This window comes from Aotus nancymaae, unplaced genomic scaffold (genome assembly GCF_030222135.1).
Source record: "Aotus nancymaae isolate 86718 unplaced genomic scaffold, 86718_ANA_hifiasm-v0.15.2.pri h1tg000029l, whole genome shotgun sequence".
Lineage (NCBI taxonomy): Eukaryota > Metazoa > Chordata > Mammalia > Primates > Aotidae > Aotus > Aotus nancymaae.
In genome coordinates this window covers 78715381-78736341 of record NW_026988442.1, presented here as the reverse complement: position 1 = coordinate 78736341, position 20961 = coordinate 78715381, and the positions used below count along the sequence as shown (strand labels likewise).

General features: G+C 39.2%; 1 protein-coding gene across 5 annotated transcripts in view; it reads right to left on the bottom strand.

Moving 5' to 3' along the window:
- The window catches only part of NCKAP5 (NCK associated protein 5), a 970844-nt gene that overhangs the window by 308626 nt on the left and 641257 nt on the right, over nt 1–20961 (bottom strand). For all 5 annotated transcript variants that reach the window (XM_064382824.1, XM_064382825.1, XM_064382828.1 and 2 more), the window contains one exon: nt 19749–19836. In XM_064382824.1, the coding sequence (XP_064238894.1) occupies nt 19749–19836 (88 nt within the window). The remainder of the gene's footprint in view (nt 1–19748; nt 19837–20961) is intronic.

Below are 20961 nucleotides of genomic sequence, written 5' to 3'. Positions count from 1 at the left end.
GCTGGGGCTACAGGCATGCACCAACACACCGGATAAGTTCTTGTATTTTTTGTAGAAACAGGGTTTCGCCCTGTTGCCCAGCCTGGTCTGGAACTCCTGGACTCAGGTAATCTGCCTGCCTCAGCCTCTCAAAGTGCTGGGATTACAGGTGTGAGCCACCACACCTGGCCTACAATAATTCTTAGCCCAGGCTGCACATGAGAACAGGACTGTGGAAATTTAAAAATCCTCATGCCCAGGCCACACCCCAGACCAACTGAATCAGGATGGAACCAGCACATTAGTGTTTTTTTGTTTTGTTTTAACTCTCCAAATGATCCCAAGGCACAGCCACGTTTGAGAGTCACTGGTATAGAAAGTAATTACTGCCACACGTGCAAGATATGAAACTTGGAATCAAAAGATCAAGTCTACTCCAGCCTGACTCACTGTATGACCTGAGAAAGTCAACTGCCTGTGTCAAACTCAGGTTCTTCACCAGTGAGGTGAGCTTGAACTTTCTGCCCTTTCTATTTCAAAAGTTAATGTGAGGTTCAAATGAGATGATGCTGCAAGAGTACGCTGTAAATGGTAAAACACACATTTATTATCACTGTGTCAATTTTCACTGCCAATCCCCCAGTGGTGAGGTTCAAAAGCTCAGAAGAAAAAAAAAAGGTAATAAAAATGCACAGAAAAGAAAAATACAATAACAGTAGGGTTAGAATAATTAAATATAGTGACCCAAGAGAAATATAGCCTACTTTATATCTTAAGGGTATGTTTACAAATTATTTTTATAAGTACAATAAAAAAGATTGTAGCAGGAAAGGAAAGGAATTGTATTCAGATGATCACTTATAATTATAGCAGAAGCTTATTAATTCAGACCAAGGGATAGGCTCGCCCTTAATGGGGAGAAATGAGTTTTCTGTGCTAATTTATTAATTTAATGTAGAACAAAATTTATTAGGGGCTGGGGTAGGTAGGAAACCTATCAAATAAAACACAGAAAAAAAGCACCTGTACATTTTATAAGAAGAAAGTTGTTAGTGGGAACTTGAGAGCTGTTGGTGACAGTGGTACCCAATTTGTCAGTGGTTGAGCAAACATATTTTGATCTATTTACAAAACAATGGAATCATCATGAATGAGATTCTTGGCTATTCATTTAAACAAATGAGGTGAAAATATAAGCCATCATAAACCTCAATTCAATAGGATTGTTCCCAAAGCCCCTTTGAACTTGGTTTGACACTTGGTGCATCCCACAGAAGGCATGCAGTGAGGGGCCCTGCGACAGCAGGCCAGACCCTCAACATTTACTTAAGACAGTATCGAAAACATCATTCTCAGCAAACTGACACGAGAACAGAAAGCCAAACACCGTATGTTCTCACTCATAGGTGGGTGTTGAACAATGAGAACACATGGACTCAGAGAGAGGAGCATCACACACTGGGGGCAGTTGGGGGGTAGGGGAGAGACAGCGGGGGGGTGGGGTGGGGAGGGAGGGGAGGGATAACATGGGGAGAAATGCCAGATATAGTATGCACTTAAAGTAAAATAAATAAATTAAAAAAAAAAAAAGAAAATGCCAGATAATTAAAAAAAAAAAAGAGTATCAGCCTCATGACTGGATCCTGAGAACATGAGGGAACGAGGACAGAGAAGAACCACAGTTTCTCTCCCCTTTTGCATGCATGTGGCACCTGACAAGCCATAAAATGAGGGTTATAATTTGTAATTTGCATTTGCTTGTTTTTTTCTCACTTTTGTATCCCTATGCTAATTCCTAACAGCTCTTTCCCTGTTCAGCCAGGGAACCCGGGGAAAGAGCCGTTAGAAATTAGTCTATTGAATAAGTCTAGGGTTTCACCCAGACTTATTCAATCACTATAGAAGATTACAAGCTCCTAAATCACTTTAGGGAAATTATTTGCCTCTCTCTTTCCCCGTCAAATACCATGTCCTAAATTCCCATTTTCTGAGATGGGTCGATACAGCAAATCCTCAGATTAACTGGTTCACATTAATATGTGAATGATGCTCTCTGAAGTATTTGTCATCTTAATTTCTTTTGCTTGGAATGTTGCTTTACGAAGGAGATTTCAGAAAACATATCTAAGTGAGAAAATACTGGTAGCTGGAGTATGGAGACAACAGATTGTGCAGTGGAAGAAGACAGCACCAAAACGGCCCGTCCTGCCGAGGAACCTGACCCTGGGTTTGGCACTCCCGAGGTGTCTACATTTCTCATAGCTTCAAGATTTTCTCCAACGCTAAACCTTTAGGCTTACAAAAGGCATCTGTGGCACTGGCCATAGAAGTACAGTAAGGTGAGGCAGGACGAATTTGGCTGTGAATGATAAGTAGATGGTAGATTAGCTGTATACTAATGATAATATCTACTGTTTATTGAATACTTAAAATATGCTATGTACTCTTTCATACATTATCTCTGACTGTTAAATGAAATTATATCTAAGGAACCACTGGGGAAACAGAAATCTTTCCCTTTAGCCTTATTATACCTGGAAAGTGCAACTCCAGCTAATTAGGTTGCCCAAAATGACAAAACCAACTGACGGCGAAAGCTAGGATTCATTTCCAGATCTGCCTCTCCCTGAAACTTTTTCTCATTTAAATTCCTCTTCACAAATTCTCCAACCAGCACCTCTTCTATATGTGTTCTTTAGGATGTGAGGGACTGCTGGGACTTCATAGCAGTCTTTTTTAAAAATATAATTTCAACTTTTATTTTAGATCCAGGGGATACATATGCAGGTTTATTACCTGGATATATTGTGTGATGCTGAGGTTAGGGGTGTGACTGATCCCATCACCTACGTAGTAAGCATCATAGATATAGCTTTTCAACCCTTGCCCCCCTCCCTCTGCCTCCCCTATTGTAGTCTCCAGTATCTTTTGTTACCATCTCTATGTCCATGATTACCCATTGTTTAGCTCCCTCTTGTAAATGACAACATGTGGTATTTGGTTTTCTGTTCCTGTGTTACAGGATAACGTAGGATAATGGCTTCCAACTGCATCCACGTTGCTGCAAGGAACACAATTTCTTTCTTTTTTATGGCTGTGTAGCTTCCTGTGGTGTATATATACAAGATTTTCTTTATTCAAACCACCACTGATGGGCACCTAGGTTGACTCCATGTCTTTGCTGTTGTGAATGGTGCTGTGATGAACATATGAACAAATGTGTCTTTTTTGGTAGAATGATTTATTTTCTTTTGGGTATATATCCAATAATGGGATTGCTGAGTCAATGGTAGTTCTGCTTTAAGTTCTTTGAGAAATCTCCAAACTGCTTTCCACCATGGCTGAACTAATTTACATTTCTACCAACAGTGTATAAGCACTCTCTTTTCTCCACTGTCTCACCAGCATTTATTGTTTTCTGACTTTTTAGTAACAGCCATTCTGAGTGGCGTAAGATGGTAACTCGTGGTTTTGATTTGCATTTCTCTGATGATTAGTGATGTTGAGCGCATTTTTTTTTCATGTATTTATTGGCTACATGGATGTCTTCCTTCGATAAATGTCTGTTTCCGTCTTTTGTCCATTTTGTAATGGGGTTGTTTTCTTTTTTTTTCGCTCATTTGCTTAAGTTCCTTATCGATTCCGGATATTAGACCTTTGTTAGATGTGTAGGTTGTGAATATTTTCTCTAATTCTGTAGGCTGTTTGTTTACTCTGTTGATAGTTTCTTTAGCTGTGCAGATATTCCTTAATTATGTTCCACTTGTCAATTTTTGTTTTTGTTACAATTGCTTTTGAGGACTTAATCATGAATTCTTTCACAAGACCAATGTCCAGAATGGTGTTTCCTAGGTTTTCTTCTAGGATTCTATAGTTTGAGGTCTTAACATTTAAATATGTAATCCACCTTGAGTCAATTCTTATATATGGTGAAAGACAGGGGTCCAATTTAATTCTGTATTCAGCTAGCTGGATATCCCAGCACCATTTATTGAACTGGGAGGCCTTTCCCCACTGCTTGTTTTTTTTCAACTTTGTTGAAGATCAGATGGCTGTCTGTGGGTGTGTGACTTTATCTCTGGGTTCTCAATTCTATTCCATTGGTATATGTATCTGTTTTTGTAGCAGCAGTACACTGTTTTGGTTACTGTAGCCTTGTAGTAAAATTTGAAGTTGGGTAGTGTGATGCCTCTGGCTTTGTTCTTGCTCTGTTGCCCAGGCTGGAGTACAGTGGTGTGATCATGACTCACTGCAGCCTGAAAGCCCTGGGCTCAACTGATCCTCCAGCCCCAGCCTCCTCTGTAGCTAGGACTATGGGTACATGTTACCATATTTGGCTAATCTTTTTATTTATGTTTTTCTTTTGTAGAGATGATGTCTTGTTATGTTGACCAGATGATTTTGAACCCTGGCCTCAGGGCATCCTTCAACCTCAGTCTCCCAAAGTGCTGGGATTACAAGTGTGAGCTAGTTCAGAATTGCTTTCGCTATTTGGGCCCTTTTTTGAATCCATACAAATTTCAGAATATTCTTTTCTAGTTGTATAAAAAAGCTTGGTAAGAATAGCATTGAATATGTAGATTGCTTTGAGCAGTATGGCCATTTTAACAATATTGATTTTTCTGATCCATGAGCATGAGATGTCTTTGCAATTGTTTGTGTCATCTCTGATTTCTTTTAGCAGTGTTTTGTAGTTCTCTGTGGAGATCTTCTACCTCCTTGGTTAGGTGTATTCCTAGGTATTTTATGGCTATTGTAAATGGAATTGCATTCCTGATTTGGCTCTCTGCTTGACTGTTACTGATGTATGGAAATGCTACTGACTTTGGTACATTTATTTTGTATCCTGAAATTTTACTGAAAGTATTTATCAGTTCCAGGAGTCTTCTGGCAGAGGGCTTAGGGTTTTCTATGTATAGAAGCAAATAATCAGTGAAGAGAGATAGTTTGATGACTTCTTTTCCTGTTTGGATACATTTATTTCTTTATCTTGTCTAATTGCTCTGGCAAGGACTTCTAGTACCATGTTGAATAGAAGTAGTGAGAGAGGGCATCCATGTCTTGTTCCAGTTCTCAGAGAGATGCTTCCAGTTTTTGCCCTTTCAGTGAGATATTGGCTATGAGTCTGTCATAGATGGCTCTTATTATGTTGAGGTATGTTCCTTCAGTACCTAGTTTATTGAGGGTTTTTGTTTTAATCATGAGGGATGTTATTGAAAGCTTTTTCTGCATCTACATATAGAAAAGGTCTACAAGATCTCTTTCATCAGATGATTTCTTCCCTATATTAACATAAATTAACTCTTACATGGAGCAAAGAAGAAATACTGAGTACTGTTTGCCTCTGTATTTGAATGGATGGCTGATAGACTGACACAGAAGTGGGAAGGAGGAATGCAACCTCAATAGACTTCTCTACTATCTCTACCCTTTCAGGGCCTAGGAGTTGACAAAGTCCCGTGCAGGGGACACCTCTGGACAGTGGCACAGCTAGCACAGGCTTTAAGTGATTTAGGATTAGACAGTCGTTCCCCTCCCAGGCCACAGCAAATAATTATTAGTGTAAGAAGAAATAATCATTGAACTTTCATTCAGCATCTACATTCTCCCATGACCTGTAAGTTAAACTTCCTTAAGAATATTTTTCCAAGAACTGAGCACGGTGTCTCACACCTGGAATCCCAGTTACTTTGGAGGCTAAGGCAGCAGGACTGTTTGAGCCCAAGAGTTCGAGACCAGCCAGAGCAACATAGTGATACCCCCTCTCTCTCTAACAAAAGAATCTTCTCCCCGTGCCCCTCCTCATAGAGGTGAGTTGTCCAGAAAAGATCATCAAGATCATGGAGTTGACTGATACTCACAATCATAGCAATGGTATTTGCATTGCCTGGGGAAAATATTTAAACACACTAAGGCCTAGTCTCAGCTGCCAGAGACTCTATGGAATTATTCTGGGTTGAGGTTCAGGTGGTTGTGCACCCCTATCACAGCCCAATCCCTTGTCTTACAGCTGAATGCTGTAAAGAGGAAGATGGCCACCTTTCTAGACCCAGAAACTACTCCAGAGGACCCAGGCACAAACTTCTAAGCCACAGAGGTTGTGATTCTGCCTCCTCAGATAAGCCTGTCAGGCCAATTAACACCTGAGTCTTGCAATGACTTAAATGCCGGCAGCAGACCCCTGGCCAGACCATTTTCCTTTCACCCCACACCCGGTGATTTCTCTTCATTGCCATGCTGTGCTCGCTGTGCAGACAAAATCAATAAGGACAATATAGCTAAAAGGTTACTGTATAGCAGAGATCTCAGTAATGAAAGTGTATTTTTTTTCCAGCAGGCCCTTTCCACTTCTTTCTTAACTATTTCTTCATTCCAAAACTACATTTTCTTTCACAGCCTATTTTCTCTCCATTTCACAAAGCATTAATGAGCCAAGTTCTAAAAAAACAAAAGACAAAATTTTTTAGCCTCAAGTGAATAAAAGTGATGTCAAAATTCAAGGATTGATATCATCGTGATTTTGCTCTGTTTAAATTCATTTGTTTCTTAGAGGAGGAAATAACTGATATGCCTGGTTAATGATCTGAAGTGCCCAAAGTATTTGTTCAAACCACACACTTACTAAAGGGAAACAACTTTTGGATGGTAGCCACAGAACCTCCTGACATGAAACACATATTGGGTATTCAAAATAAAGGCTGGCTCTCTGCTGAGATGAGCTAGGGAAACAGCAGGTACGTACATTGGCAATAACCAGCTTACCTGTAGTAAGAGAAGGTGCTTTTCCAGCGCATCATTTTATTCACAGGTTATATTTGTTTTAACAGAAAGACCATATTCTGCTTTTATTTGGTAAGAACTCAGTTCAGGGTCAAAATATCTAATAGGAAAAGAATTCGTGTCTGAGCACAGAATTTAGGTAGAAATTGAGAACAAGAAAGTAGAGTCAGAACCCATTAAGCCAGGGTTCTTAAATTCCAGAGAAGAATGTACAGACCTATTTAAACTCTTAGTGATGTATTTAAAACTATTCTGTTCCTTTCAAAGTATTTAATATGACTTTGGATGTACGAGACAAATACTCTTTAGTTAGTGTGCCAGCCAACAGGTGCTCTCAAATGAGGCTGTTTTGAAAACAATCTGAATATCTGGTATTTCTGTAGGATATAAAACCAAAAAATTCATTTTATAGAATAATTTCTTTTTTTTAAAACATAATAGCAACATTGAGTTTTATAGCAAACGTTCATAAAATCATCTAGATTTTAGCATTAACATTTTTTTTTCTTTTTTTTTTTTTTAAAGAAAGAAAGAAAGAAAAAGAATAAAGAAGAGGAGGAAAAAGGAAAAGAAAGAGAGAGAGAGAATAGGAGTATTGCTTTCTTGCCCAGGCTAGAATGCAGTTGAGTAATGGGTATCGAAAACCTCTTTTATACCAATAATTATACTTGATGTAAACAGGAAGGAATAAGGGAAGAAAATAACAAACGAGCAGCCAACCAATATTTCATTTAAACCTATGAAATGCTATGCGATTACTGAGGAGTGATTTACTTCCAATTATGTAGTCACTTATGGAATAGTTGTGAGGTGGTAATGTATGTTTTATGTATTTGAAGTGGAGAGTTCTATAAATGTTTATTAAGTTTACTTGTTCCGGGTCTGAGTTCAAGTCCTGGATGTCCTTGTTAATATTCTATCTCGTTGATCTATAAAATCGTTAGCTCTTCTTGTTACATTGATCCTTTTGCCATTATGTAATGTCCTTCTTTGCCTCTTTGGCTCTTTGTTGCTTTAAAGTCTACTTTATCAGAGGCGAGAATTGCATCTCCTGCTTTTTATTTATTTGTTTATTTTTACTCTCTGATTGGTTGATAAATCTTCCTCCTTCTCTTTGTTTTGAATCTTTGTGTATCGTTGCATGTGAGATGGGTCTGGATGCAGCATACCTATGGGTTTTGGCTTTTTATCCGATTAGAATATATATAACTTTAATACTGGTATTTGATGCTAGCTGGCTGTTTTGCCCATTAGTTAGTGTAAATTTTTCGTTGTGTTACTGTTCTTTTTTTTTTGATATATTTTTGGAAAGGCTGATACTGGTTGTTCCTTTATATGTATAGTGCTTCTTTCAGAAGCTCTTGTAAAGCAGGCCTGGTGGTGGTGAACTCTCTAAGTACTTGTTTGTTCGTAAAGGATCTAATTTTTCCTTCGATTATAAAGCTTAGTTTGGCTGGATAGGAAATTCTGGGTTGAAAGTTCTTTTCTTTAAGGATGTTAAATATTGGTCCCCACTCTTTTCTGGCTTGTAGGGTTTCTGCTGAGAGATCTGCTGTAAGTCTGATAGGTTTCCCTTTATGGGTAACCTGACCTTTCTCTCTGGCTGCCCTTAGTATTTTCTCCTTTATTTCAACCCTAATAAATCTGGCAATTATGTGCCTTGGGGTTGGTCTTCTTGAAGAATATCTTTGTGGTGTTCTCTGTATTACCTGGAGTTGAATATTACCCTGCCTTGCCAGGTTGAGAAAGTTTTCCTGAATGATATCCTGAAGAGTATTTTCCAACTTGGATTCATTCTCTTCATCACATTCAGGTACACCTATCAAACGTAAATTAGGTCTTTTCACATAGTCCCATATTTCCTGGAGACTTTGCTCATTCCTTTTCATCCTTTTTTCTCCAATCTTGTCTTCTCGTTTCATTTCACTGAGCTGGTTCTCGACTTCTGATATTCTTTCTTCTACTTGATCAATTCGACTGTTTAAACATGTGCATACTTCGTGAAGTTCTCGTGTTGTGTTTTTCAGCCCCATCAATTCACTTATATTCCTCTCTAAATTGTCCATTCTCGTTAACATTTCATCAAACCTTTTTTCAAGGTTCTTAGTCTCTTTGCATTGGGTTAGAACAAGTTCTTTTAATTCACAGAAGTTTCTTATCACCCACGTTTTGAAACCTGCTTCTGTTATTGGAACACAGTCGTTCTCCATTAAGCCTTGTTCCGTTACTGATGAGGAATTGCGATCCCCTGTAGAGGAAGAGACATCCTGATTTTGAGTATTCTCTGCCTTTTTACGCTGATTTCTTCCCTTCATTATATATTTATCCGTCTGTTGTCATTGTAGTTACCGACTTTCTAACTAGGTCTCTGAGCAGACGTCCAACTTGTTGATTCCCAGTGCCAAAATCTGAGCAAACCACTGCGCCAGCCAAAACAGCGGTGTTAAGATGAATGGTGCTTTTCTGCCTGGGAATCTCCGGACTCTGCACCAAAAACTGGCGCGCTAAGGTACCAGCAAAACCGCTGCGCCGGCCACAAGAGTCGCCCTGGCGACACGTGGGGCTCCTCTGCTGGGAATCTCCTGGTCCGTGAGCAACAAATATTCGTCTGAAAGTGTGGCGTCCTCTCGTTCTCTGCACTTTCACTGGGAACTACGAGCCCGAGCTGCTAGTGATCAGCCATCTTGGATAGCATTCAGAATAATTTCAAAGAGAAAAGAAATGTTCATCTTGTTTGAAAGATGTTAATTTTGGCTGTCCTGAATCTAAGCACGCATTTTGGTTGTGAGAAATTCTGCCTTCTGTATCTGAACTTATTACATGAACAGTGGATGTCACTTAAAACAAAAGAAGAAAGAAATCTGCTTCCTCAAGAAACAGTTTCAGCCCTTTAAGTCTCAACACACAATAAAAATACTCCCTTTACCACCATCGCCCACTTCAGCAGCTATTCGAAGTTCATAACAATTCACAGAAAAGACCAATTGCTTAAAGCAGAATCAAAAGCCCTTGAGACTTCAGTAGATTATAGGCCACAGACATAAATAAAGGCTCTCAATAAAAATGCTTCATATCCTTATTGTGTATGAAAATATTATAAATAACTGTGCAAAGACTTAGCCACTCTATCAACAAACAGAATTTTAGATTTTTTTTTTCCCAACTGGCGTGCCTCACTCACTCAATGTACTCACTGTCGATCGATATATTTACGTTTGCTTACCACATTTTGTTAAGGCTAAAAAAAGGGAAAAAGAAAGAAAACACTTTCTAAACAACTTCTGTAAATTACAATCCAGCTCTCTTAAGAGTTCACTTCTCTTCACTGATTAACTTCCAGGGTATTTACTGACACAGGTGTTCTATGTGCATAAAAATCGGTATAGATGAATACAGCATGTGCTAGAGTTAGACTCTGGGCTGTGAACTTCACTCCAACTCTATTTTAACCTTTTCAAACTGAGGGAAAAGGTTATGGTAAAACGAATGAGTGTTGATGTACCTCACTGGTTCCCGGCACAGATCTATGGACAAGAGGAGTCAAAATGATTTGTCAACCTGGAAACAACAAAACCAAGCAGACTACCAGCCCGCATCATTTGAAGTCAGCAGATTTAAGGAGATGCTCATAGAGCAGATTCTGTTGCAAGTCCCTCAGGTGATTCTGATACTCAGCCAGGGCTGGGATGAACCAGAAAGAGAGTCAGGAACTTTCCAGATCTTGAAAACCACAAATACTTCAATTTTGCCTTGTATGTATATATGTTCATGGAAAAAAATCTTTTGTTAGAAATTTGGAAAATTTACATTGTATACTAAAGATATTGCTATTTAAAGGAGTTTTCTTTTAAAAAAAGATCTTTTGTAATTAATCACTTAATAATATAATTTTTCAATCCTAACTTTTCTCTCTGGTGTACTTAAATTTTGGGGTTTGTTTAAAGTATACTTAAATCATTACAAGGAAAGAAAGAGGTTGTATGGCAGACACACCCAACAGCAATAACTTAAGCATACCCTGATAATGACCCTACTGTGTAAGAAGAATGAGTGTTTGGAGTTCCAAGCTAAGGAATCCAGGAGTGGACAGCCCAGGGATTCAATCCTTATCGAGGAGGAACATCAGAACCTATGACCCATCCTATGGAATGCAGGCTGGAGAGGTGATGAGGGCTCTCTGTTTTGGGTTAGATGGAAATTGCCAGGTGGAGGTTGCTAGGGGGAGTGTGCTAAGTGAAAATGCTGTATAAACTGCATGCTTTTTGCAAGCGGTTGTGGTTCTCCTGTCCAGCCTGCAGCCACTGGACCATCCTGTATATAATATACCATCCTGTATATAATATCCCTCAATATACCCTGTGTCTCCTTCACTGGCTCAGGGTATCTTCTTTGGCCTCTTGAACATGGTGCTATTCCTACTGAAGTCAATAGGGATCTGGCACAACAAAGGTAAAGTTCAAAGTCAAAAATTTCCCACCACCTCTGATAAGAATTATAATTTGTGAAATAATATCTCTGCCAGGCAAGTTTTGGGCTTCAGTGAGGAAGGTCTCAGGCCATGTCATGTGCTTTCCACATACCATAAATGGAACTGGATATATATTTCATGATTGACAAGCTTAGGGATAACTGGAAAAGGGTCTCTTTCCCCATGCTTAATTACATCTCAGAGTGTGTTTAAATAACTATTTAAGGAAAAAGTAATTCTGATGTTCAATTAGATCACTTTAAATGGAAATAACTTGGAAACATACTACATTGCTCTAGATGCAGACTAAGGGATTGACGACTGAACAAAGACCATCTTTGGAAAGAATAGAGCTGGGTCCAGAAAACACAACAGCTCAGGGCTCTTCAAGAAGGTGGGATAAAGAGGTCGAGAGCACCAAAAACTTAGACACCATAGAAATTTTGCTGATCCCTATAATTAACCTCTCTGGGCTCTCCACTGGGCCAATGACTCACCAAGCTCTTGACAACATTTTTGCACTTCATTTTTACAGCAGTCTACTCAGCTAATTAAAAGGGTGCAAAGGATCTCAAGTGACCTAACATTGGTAATATATAACTTTGGGCCAGCTATTTAACTTGTCTGCCTCAGTTTCCTCTTCTGTAAAATAAGTGAAATTACAGTCACTCTTTCTAAGCGTTTTGTGAAAATTCAATGAGTTCATACCTGTAGAATGATCAGAATAGTGACTGGTACACTGCAGATGCTCAGTAAGTGTCAGATAGCATCAGGTCATATAAGTAAATGTGGCCTATGCTATACTTCATGTAGTCCAGGCCTTATAGAACTGGGAAGAGTAGTGTCAAAATCCCAGAGCTCTAAGAGCAAGAGAAAACCCTTGAAATCATCATTTTAAGGGTTTCCCTTGGTTTAGTACATGTTTCAATCATTCTACATATGTTTTTTTAAAGCCATCACTTACAGACAGACTTGCCTGCAAAACTTAAAATTTTATCTTCTTTTGAAACATGTGGCCATCTTTCTGCACTGGTGTGTTTCTGGGTTTTCTGAATCTGCTGCCACTGAGCTGTGGCTGCTTCCCTCGGGCCAGACAGAGGCTCTCTAGTCTGCCATAGTCCCCACCACTCCCTCCTGTTTCTCTGGCATTAAATCAGGTGTGGGTTGCTGTGGCATGGTTTTCAAAAGCAAGGCTTTTACCTATTAATAAAACACAAATGAAAAAAGTTCTCTGTATTTATTTCTTTATCAAAAATTAAAAAATGCAATATAATCCTCTAGAGGGTACTTGATTTTTCTCATATCTGGACTACTTTATTTACATTAATTGGTGACTGAAGACATTTAGATTTATAATCCCTAACTAAGTCTAAATTCCCTTCTTTTAAAATGTGAAAAACAAAGAACCCAGAGACTTTAGGTGACCGTCTGAGTCTATAAGTCTTGGTAATGGCAGAAGCTGTACCCACAGTTGGGTCCTTTTCCTCCCAGTTACTGTTTCCATTTGTCCATTCATTTTTTTTTTCTAAATTAATTAGCTAATGTGATTCAATTCATATTCCATACAGAAAAGCAGGAACAAGAGGAAGCATGGCAGCTACAATGAAGAAGCGCAGAAGGTAGCTATGGACACAGGGACCCTGTAAAGGGGGTAATCCTTCGTTAGTGCTGTGACTATTTGCATCGTACTCAGGCTGTCCATGTTTAAATATTTTGGCAGATAACTGTGATGGAATGATGTCCCTCTCCAATGAGCTGCTCTATTTTAATGCTTAATTGCCCCCTGTCATGTCTCATTGTATTTCTTTTCTAGCACAAGTTTCATAACTTACTTAGCTAAATGAAATGGTGGCGTGAGTGACATGAATACGAAACATGACACATATGAAATCCTAAAACACCTAGAGAGAATGAGCTGGAAAGACAAGGCAGCAGGGACCTGGGAGGTGCTTTTACTTCCTTGAGCTCCCTGAAGTTAATCTTTTCAGGTCTTCCCTTCTCCCTGATGAAATGAGTCTATCCTAGGGGCATATGTCACCTTCCCTGTACATATGACAATATTTCTATGACTCATATGCTTGTCACTTCCTCAGAGGAAATGAGAATCGAACATTTTATAGCCTGTTAATTTATCTCAGTTTTCTTTTATGTATTTGTGGATTTTTAAAATATTTTGAGACAGTGACTTTGTGACCTGAGATTTTAGACTGTGCTCACTTTCCACCACACCATCAAAATACTCCACAGACAACTGCCCAGTTTAATTTCATGTATTTCATATAGGAAAATCTATGATTAATTTCTAGTTCTACCACTTGGCATTTGTGACTTCATTCTCAAAAGATATCCACATCCCAGTCCCTGAAGATCTGAGACCTCTATGAGCCTCGGAAAAAAATGAGCCTGAAAATACCTACTTTAGAGGCTGTTGGAAGAAAGACATAAAATCCATTTTGTGTAGGTACTTTGCAAACTGTAAAGCACCAAGCATTGAGATCCATCTTGTGTAAGTGCTTAGTAAACTATAAAGCACCAAGCATATGTGCCCTGATAATCAGACATGGTCCCAGAACAGTGGGAACATAAGATGCTCTGAGAAAGGCAGGCCATGGAACTCATGGGGAAGCACATGACCCTCATATCCATTTCAAGAGAAAAAAGAGACTAAAAGAGAAGTGGATTATTAAAAATAAATCTGAGTCAGGAGGCAGAGTCTCCAGGGTGAACAGCGGGCTTCATGACACATTCCTTTGTGCCCTCAGAATGTGAGCAAGCTTATATTTTGTCTTCTATTACATTGTTGAATATATGTGATTATCTACCTTCCTTCTCTACTCCCCAGCATCCTATAGACTGAGTATTGAAGTAAAGACCCATGTCAGGCATCTTTGCCTCTCTGGTACTTAGACCAATATCTTCTGGATACTACCAGCTTGCTAGGTTAACATGTGCTACCTAGTGTGATAGAATAATGCCTACCCTCAAAACATGTCCACATCCCAGTCCTGGGTATCTGAGAGCACATGTTACCTTATGTGGCAAAAGAGATTTTTGCAGATTTGATCAACTTAAGGATCTCAAGATAAGGAAATTATCCTGAATTATCCAGTTGGGCTACATATCATCACAGGGTCCCTGTAAGAGGGACCCTAGAGAGGAAAATGAGATGTGATGATGAAACCAGAGGTTGGAGAGACTGACTGGAAAGATAGAGGCAGCCAGGCGCGGTGGCTCACGCCTATAATCCCAGCACTTTGGGAGGCTGAGGCGGGTGGATCATGAGGTCAAGAGATCGAGACCATCCTGGTCAACACGGTGAAACCCCATCTCTACTAAAAATACAAAAATTAGCTGGGCATGGTGGTGCATGCCTATAGTCCCAGCTACTCAGGAGGCTGAGGCAGGAGAATTGCTTGAACCCAGGAGACAGAGGTTGCGATGAGCCGAGATCACACCATTGCACTCCAGCCTGGGTAACAAGAGCGAAACTCTGTCTCAAAAAAAAAAAAAAAAAAAAAAGATAGAAGCAAGGGGGCCACAAGCTAAGGAATGCTAGATTCTGGAAAAGGCAAAGAAACATTTCTCCCTGGAGGCCTCCAGAAAGAGTGTAGCCTGACCAATACTATTATTTTGGACTTTTGACTATCAGAATTATAAGAGAATAAATTGTGTTAAGCCACCAAGTTTGTTACAGCAGCAATAGGAAACTAATACACTTAGATAAGAAAGTAAATAAATAACTGGCATTTGAATAAATGAGTGAGCAAACAAACAGAGGAATGAATGGAGAGAGTTCTAGATAGAAAGCGGGGCTGGGAGTGGCGGCTCACACCTATAATCCCAGAACTTTGGGAGGCTGGGGCAGGTGGATCATGAGGTCAGGAGTTTGAGACAAGCCTGGCCAATATGGTGAAACCCTGTCTCTATTAAAAATACAAAAAAAATTAGCCAGGAGTGGTGGCGGGCACCTGTAATCCCAGCTACTTGGAGGCTGAGGCAGGAGAATCACTTGAACCCGGGAGGTGGAGGTTGCAATGAGCCAAGATTGCGCCATTGCACTCTAGCCTGGGCAACAAGAGCAAAACTCCATCTAAAAAAAAAAAAAAAAAAAGAAAGTGGAAAGGCCCAGGTTCAGGTCTCAAGGTCTCAGTGTAGATAATAAGCAGCCCTATCATTTAACTTGGGCCCTATCATTTAACTTGGGCCCTATCATGTAATCTCTCTGGAATAGCTAATGCTGTAGAATCAGACTGACCAGGGTTCAAAACCCTTCTAGGCTACTTCTTGGTTGTACATCCTTAGGCAAGCACTCATCTCTCTGGGCTTATATCCACACCTGTAAGACAGGGATAGTAAGGGCACCTCCTGCACAAAATTATTGTGGGACAGAATGAGCTACAGTCTAGTCACATTTGATGAGGCTCTGAATGAGGTAAATTTGAAATTGTGGTCACATGAAAATGTTATTAATGTTATTTCATGCATAAAACTTGAAATCATGCAAATTCCCCAATTAAAAAAGGTCAAAAATGGCAAAGTTGGTAAACTGTAAACCACTGATTACCACATAGTGGGACCGTCTCAGTGGCTGAACAGAAAACACCCACTGTCCTTTGAGAGAATCCATGTTGAATTATGCAAGCTGTAAATTATACAAGCAACAAATTATGAAAGGTCTTTGGGAACATACCCCTGAACAAAATATGACTACCTTTAATGCATGCAAAACAATTAGCAGGGGCCTGGAACACAGAAAGCTATTACTGTGCTATTATTATATTAGCTCAATGATAAAAGACTCAGAACAAACACTTCCACCACAGTGGAAAATGAAACTAACTCCAGCTTTCCCAGAGGCCTAAGCTTTACATGGGTCTCTGGCTCCTTTCAGAGAAATCTTGCAATTTGGAAAATCTATGACAGGTGTGCTAATGACACCCCATATTATGAAGCAATAAATTTTCCAGCTCTTGCCCAAAAAGCAGAATTTGGCAGCAGGGAGGTGTTAAGTATGCACTCAGCTAGTATCACCATGCATACATCTTGCATAAACTATTTTGCTACTACTAGCCTTATTTAGAATAATAGAGTTTGTGAGATGAAGGGGCACTTCCTGGGACTTGGCGCCACCCAGCATCACTTGTCTTTCTCTCTTTTCTCATTTCCTTAATGCCCAGGGCACGAGGCTGTCCCTAGTGCATACGAGAAGTTCAGTAAATGTTTGTTAAATGTACAATGAAACTTTACAGGTCATGTAACCCACCTTCCTCTCCCATTTTATAGATAAGGAGCCTGAGGCCAGTTAAAGGAATGACTGAAACATCCCTACCATGTAGCATTAATTCAAGTTAATGACTGTCTTCTCCCTAGAAGGAAGAGTTAATTTCCCAAAACAAATAGACCTCGTTATGGAGAGGTAATAGTTATAAAACACATTTCTTAAAGCCTATCTGTTTTTCTAAGCATCTTCCAGTTTCACAAAATGAATGCTGCTGCTGATGTTCAGTGGCTACACCACAGAACGGCTAACAACTGGTAAAGAGCTCAGAAGAGAATAAGCAAAAGAAAATATGAATCTGAATGAAAGAGATCTACCATGAAGAAATCAGATAGAGCCCAAGAGTAATGCCTGATTATTTAGTTCTAATGAAGCCAGGTGTTACCTGGGGTGGGGAACAAATAATTTACTTTCACAGATCTATATGACCCTTTTAGGCTGCACTGAACCATTCAATGCAGAATTGAGTTCCATTTTTTACTTATACCTCAACTTTGTAGTAAAGCAGATATAATATCTAGGAAGAATTCAGAGCTAGTAGGACTGAAATCTTTTTCCTAACTTTAGGTGACCCCACATCAGGAAACGCTGAGCATGCCTTTCCTTTGTCAAGACCACCCTTTCAAGAAGAATCTAAGCTCTTTCCCTAGAAATGGATCTTAGTGATTTTTTCCACTGTCTTTATGAAGCTGATTTCTTCTGAGGTAGCTTAAGTCCACTCCTTGCATGATATTCACTGCACATAGGAAAGAGTTCTTACTACCTTCCTGAAGTAGCCCTGTGTAGATTTTAAGAGTCAACCATTTAGGACACACCCTTCATAAAGTTAAGTATCACCAGATATATATATATATATATATATATATATATATATATATATATATATATATATATATATAATTGCACTTTAGATTCTGGGGTACTTGTGCAGAACATGCAGGATTGTTGCATAGGTACATACATGGCAAGGTGGTTTGCTGCCTTCATCCCCCTGTCACCTATATCTGGCATTTCTCCCCATGTTATCCCTCCCCAACCTCCCTATACCCTGCTGTCCCTCCCCATTCCCCCACCAACAGACCCCAGTATGTGATGCTCCCCTCCCTGCATCCATGTATTCTCATTGTTCAACACCCACCTATGAGTGAGAACATGGAGTGTTTGATTTTCTGTTCTTGTGTCATTTTGCTGAGAATGATGGTTTCCAGATTCATCTATGTCCCTACAAAGGACATGAACTCATTGTTTTTTATGGCTGCATAGTATTCCACGGTGTGTATGTACCACATTTTCCTTGTCCAGTCTATCATCGATGGGCATTTGGGTTGGTTCCAGGTCTTTGCTATTATAAACAGTGCCTCAATGAACATACGTGTGCATGTACCTTTATAATAGAACAATTTATAATCCTTTGGATCTATACCCCGTAATGGGATTGCTGGGTCAAATGGAATTTCTATTTCTAGGTCCTCGAGGAATTGCCACTGTCTTCCACAATGGTTGAACTAATTTACACTCCCACCAACAGTGTAAAAGTGTTCCTATTTCTCCACATCCTCTCCAGCATCTGTTGTCTCCAGATTTTTTAATTATCAACATTCTAACTGGTGTGAGATGGTATCTCAATGTGGGTTTGATTTGCATTTCTCTAATGACCAGTGATGATGAGCATTTTTTCATGTTTGTTGGCCTCATATATGCCTTCTTTTGAAAAGTGTCTGTTCATATCTTTTGCCCACTTTTGAATGGGTTTGTTTTTTTCTTGTAAATCTGTTTTACTTCTTTATAGATTCTGGATATTAGCCCTTTGTCAGATGGGTAGATTGCAAAAATTTTTTCCCATTCTGTTGGTTGCCAGATTACTCTAATGATTATTTCTTTTGCTGTACAGAAGCTCCAGAGTTTAATTAGATCCCATTTGTCTATTTTGGCTTTTGTTGCCAATGCTTTTGGTGTTTTAGTCATGAAGTCCTTGCTTATGCCTATGTCCTGAATGGTTTTGCCTAGGTTTTCTTCTAGGGTTTTTATGGTGTTAGATCTTATGTTTAAGTGTTTAATCCATCTGAAGTTAATTACTTTTACTTGTCTGACCATATTTCTCCCAATCCCTTTTCATAACCAGTTGGGTTGCAGAGCCCTGAACTCATAAATTCAGGTAAGCTAATGCTATGTTACACTAATCAGCTGGGTTCCTATGCTTGCTTTCCTGTATCTACTGGCTTTTTGGCTAGCAAAAACCTAGGGCTGCCCAGTGATGACCTCACATTTCCACCAATGTCCTTGCTTTTTTAACCTTTTCATACATAGTTGTGCAGTGGATTCTGGGTCTCTATTTGTGATTTGAAGTGATATTCAGTAGAAGTCTGAAATTTATCTATATACAGTGTCTGTGCTGTTTCTACTGTATTTCCCTTTTCCACCGTACCAGAGCCTTCTCATCTGTGTAGGCAACCTGGACCATACTCAGATTAGATATCCTGCTTCCTAGCCTGGCAGTGTTGCTAGTTTTAAAGGACAATGGGATAAGGGTTATCGGAAGAAGACAAAGACCTGTTATTTCACTGACTGCTTACTCTCTTTGAACCTGCTGAGACTCCTCGTTGTCTGAGGTGCAAGGCCAGACCCAGAAGCACTGCATACACCCCAGACCTCATCTAGGTCTTTCCTCCACTCTCAGTCTCACTGTAACTTTTTATTTCCAGGTCATTACTTAATTATCTGGAGTTGCTTTTTCTCCACAAGCCTGCTGTGAAGGTTCACATCACTGCATCGTTACCTAAGCATCCCTTCTACCTGAAATGCCTTTCACTGAGTTCTCTGTTCCACAGGCCCACCTTAAATGTCCCACCTCTGGCAAGTATTTATTCCTCAACTCCTCAGCCAGGATGAGGCACTCTCTCTCCTGTGTTCCCAGAGAATGTTGTAAACACTTCTCTTTTAGTTCTGGCCACAGAGTACTGCAATGCTTTTACAAGTCTCTCTCATTCACCATAAGCATTTTTTTTTTTTTTTTGCATCTTCCTAGAATCAAATCTACACTCTGTTTCACAGTAGTAGTTTAAGAAATGAATTAATTGAATAAACATGTATATGATTCCTCAAATCAGAGGTGACTAGGTGGCTCCTAGCACTGGGGTCTGGAACATACCTTTTATTATCTCTGGGTCAGAGAGGACAAACCTAGAGAAATATGAGAAAAACAAGCAGAACAGTAGCCAGCCAAGAGTAATAAACATGCTGTACCTGATAGACCATTATATTAACAGTGTCTTCTTTTTTCTGCTCTGGAGATCCTTGACTCTGCAATAGATTTCGTACTGTTTCTTCCATCCTGAGAAACAAAAACATGAAGAATTTCTTAAAGAAGATTTCTGATTAACACAGATCCACTCAAGTTGTAGAAATCATTCTTCTTTGTGTATTTCCCAAGCTTCAACCTGGAAATCTCTTTCCTCTTCTCTCTCCTTCATCCCTATTAACTGTCATGAAGTCCTTTGCAACCATTCTTTAGGATGCCTTTACATTCTCTCTCTCTACCATTCAGGTCCCCCTTGTTGGCCTTGGACATCTAAACTCATACACCCATCTCCCAACATCCCTCTTCATTTCCAATCACCTCCTTTTAATTTGACACGGTATCACCACATCGATCTTCCCGAAATGCCACTTTGACTTTTAAACATCAATGTTCAAAGGTAACCAATGTTATAAGAATGCATTCTTTCCATTAATCTACTGTCAGTTCTTTCTGTGATGGTCTTTCTAGGACAGCACTAAGAGATTTACTTCATTCTTCTCAACTACAGTCATACATTGCTTCTTGACAGGACTACATCCTGAGAAATGTTCAAATGCATCATTAGGTGATTTTATCATTGTGCAAACACCATAAAGTACTTATATAAACCCAGACAGGATACCCTACTATACAACTAGGCTATTAGGTATTGCCTATTGCTCTTAGGCTACAAACCTGTGTAACATGTTAAGGTCCTGAGCACTGTAGGAAAATTATAAAACAATAGTATTTGTGTATCTAAATATATCTAATATAGAAAAGATACAGGAAAAATACCATATAAAAGATATAAAATGGTTCACCTATATTGGCCACTTGCCACAAATAGAGCTCACAGGGCTGGAAGTTGCTCTGGGTGAGTCAGTGAGTGAGGGGTGAGTGAATGTGAAGGCCCAGGACATTACTGTACACTGTAAACACTGTATACTTACACTACACTGAATTGATAAAAAAGTTTTCTTTCTTCAATAATAAACCTTAGCTTACTGTAATTTTTGCTTTATAAACTTAAATTTTTAAAAAAACTCTTTGATGCTTGTAATAGCATTTATCTTAAAACATAAACATTTTGTATAAGTTATATAAAAATATTTTCTTTATGTCCTTAGTATATAAGCTTTTAAAAAATTGTTTTAAAAAATATTTTTGGGCGGAGCA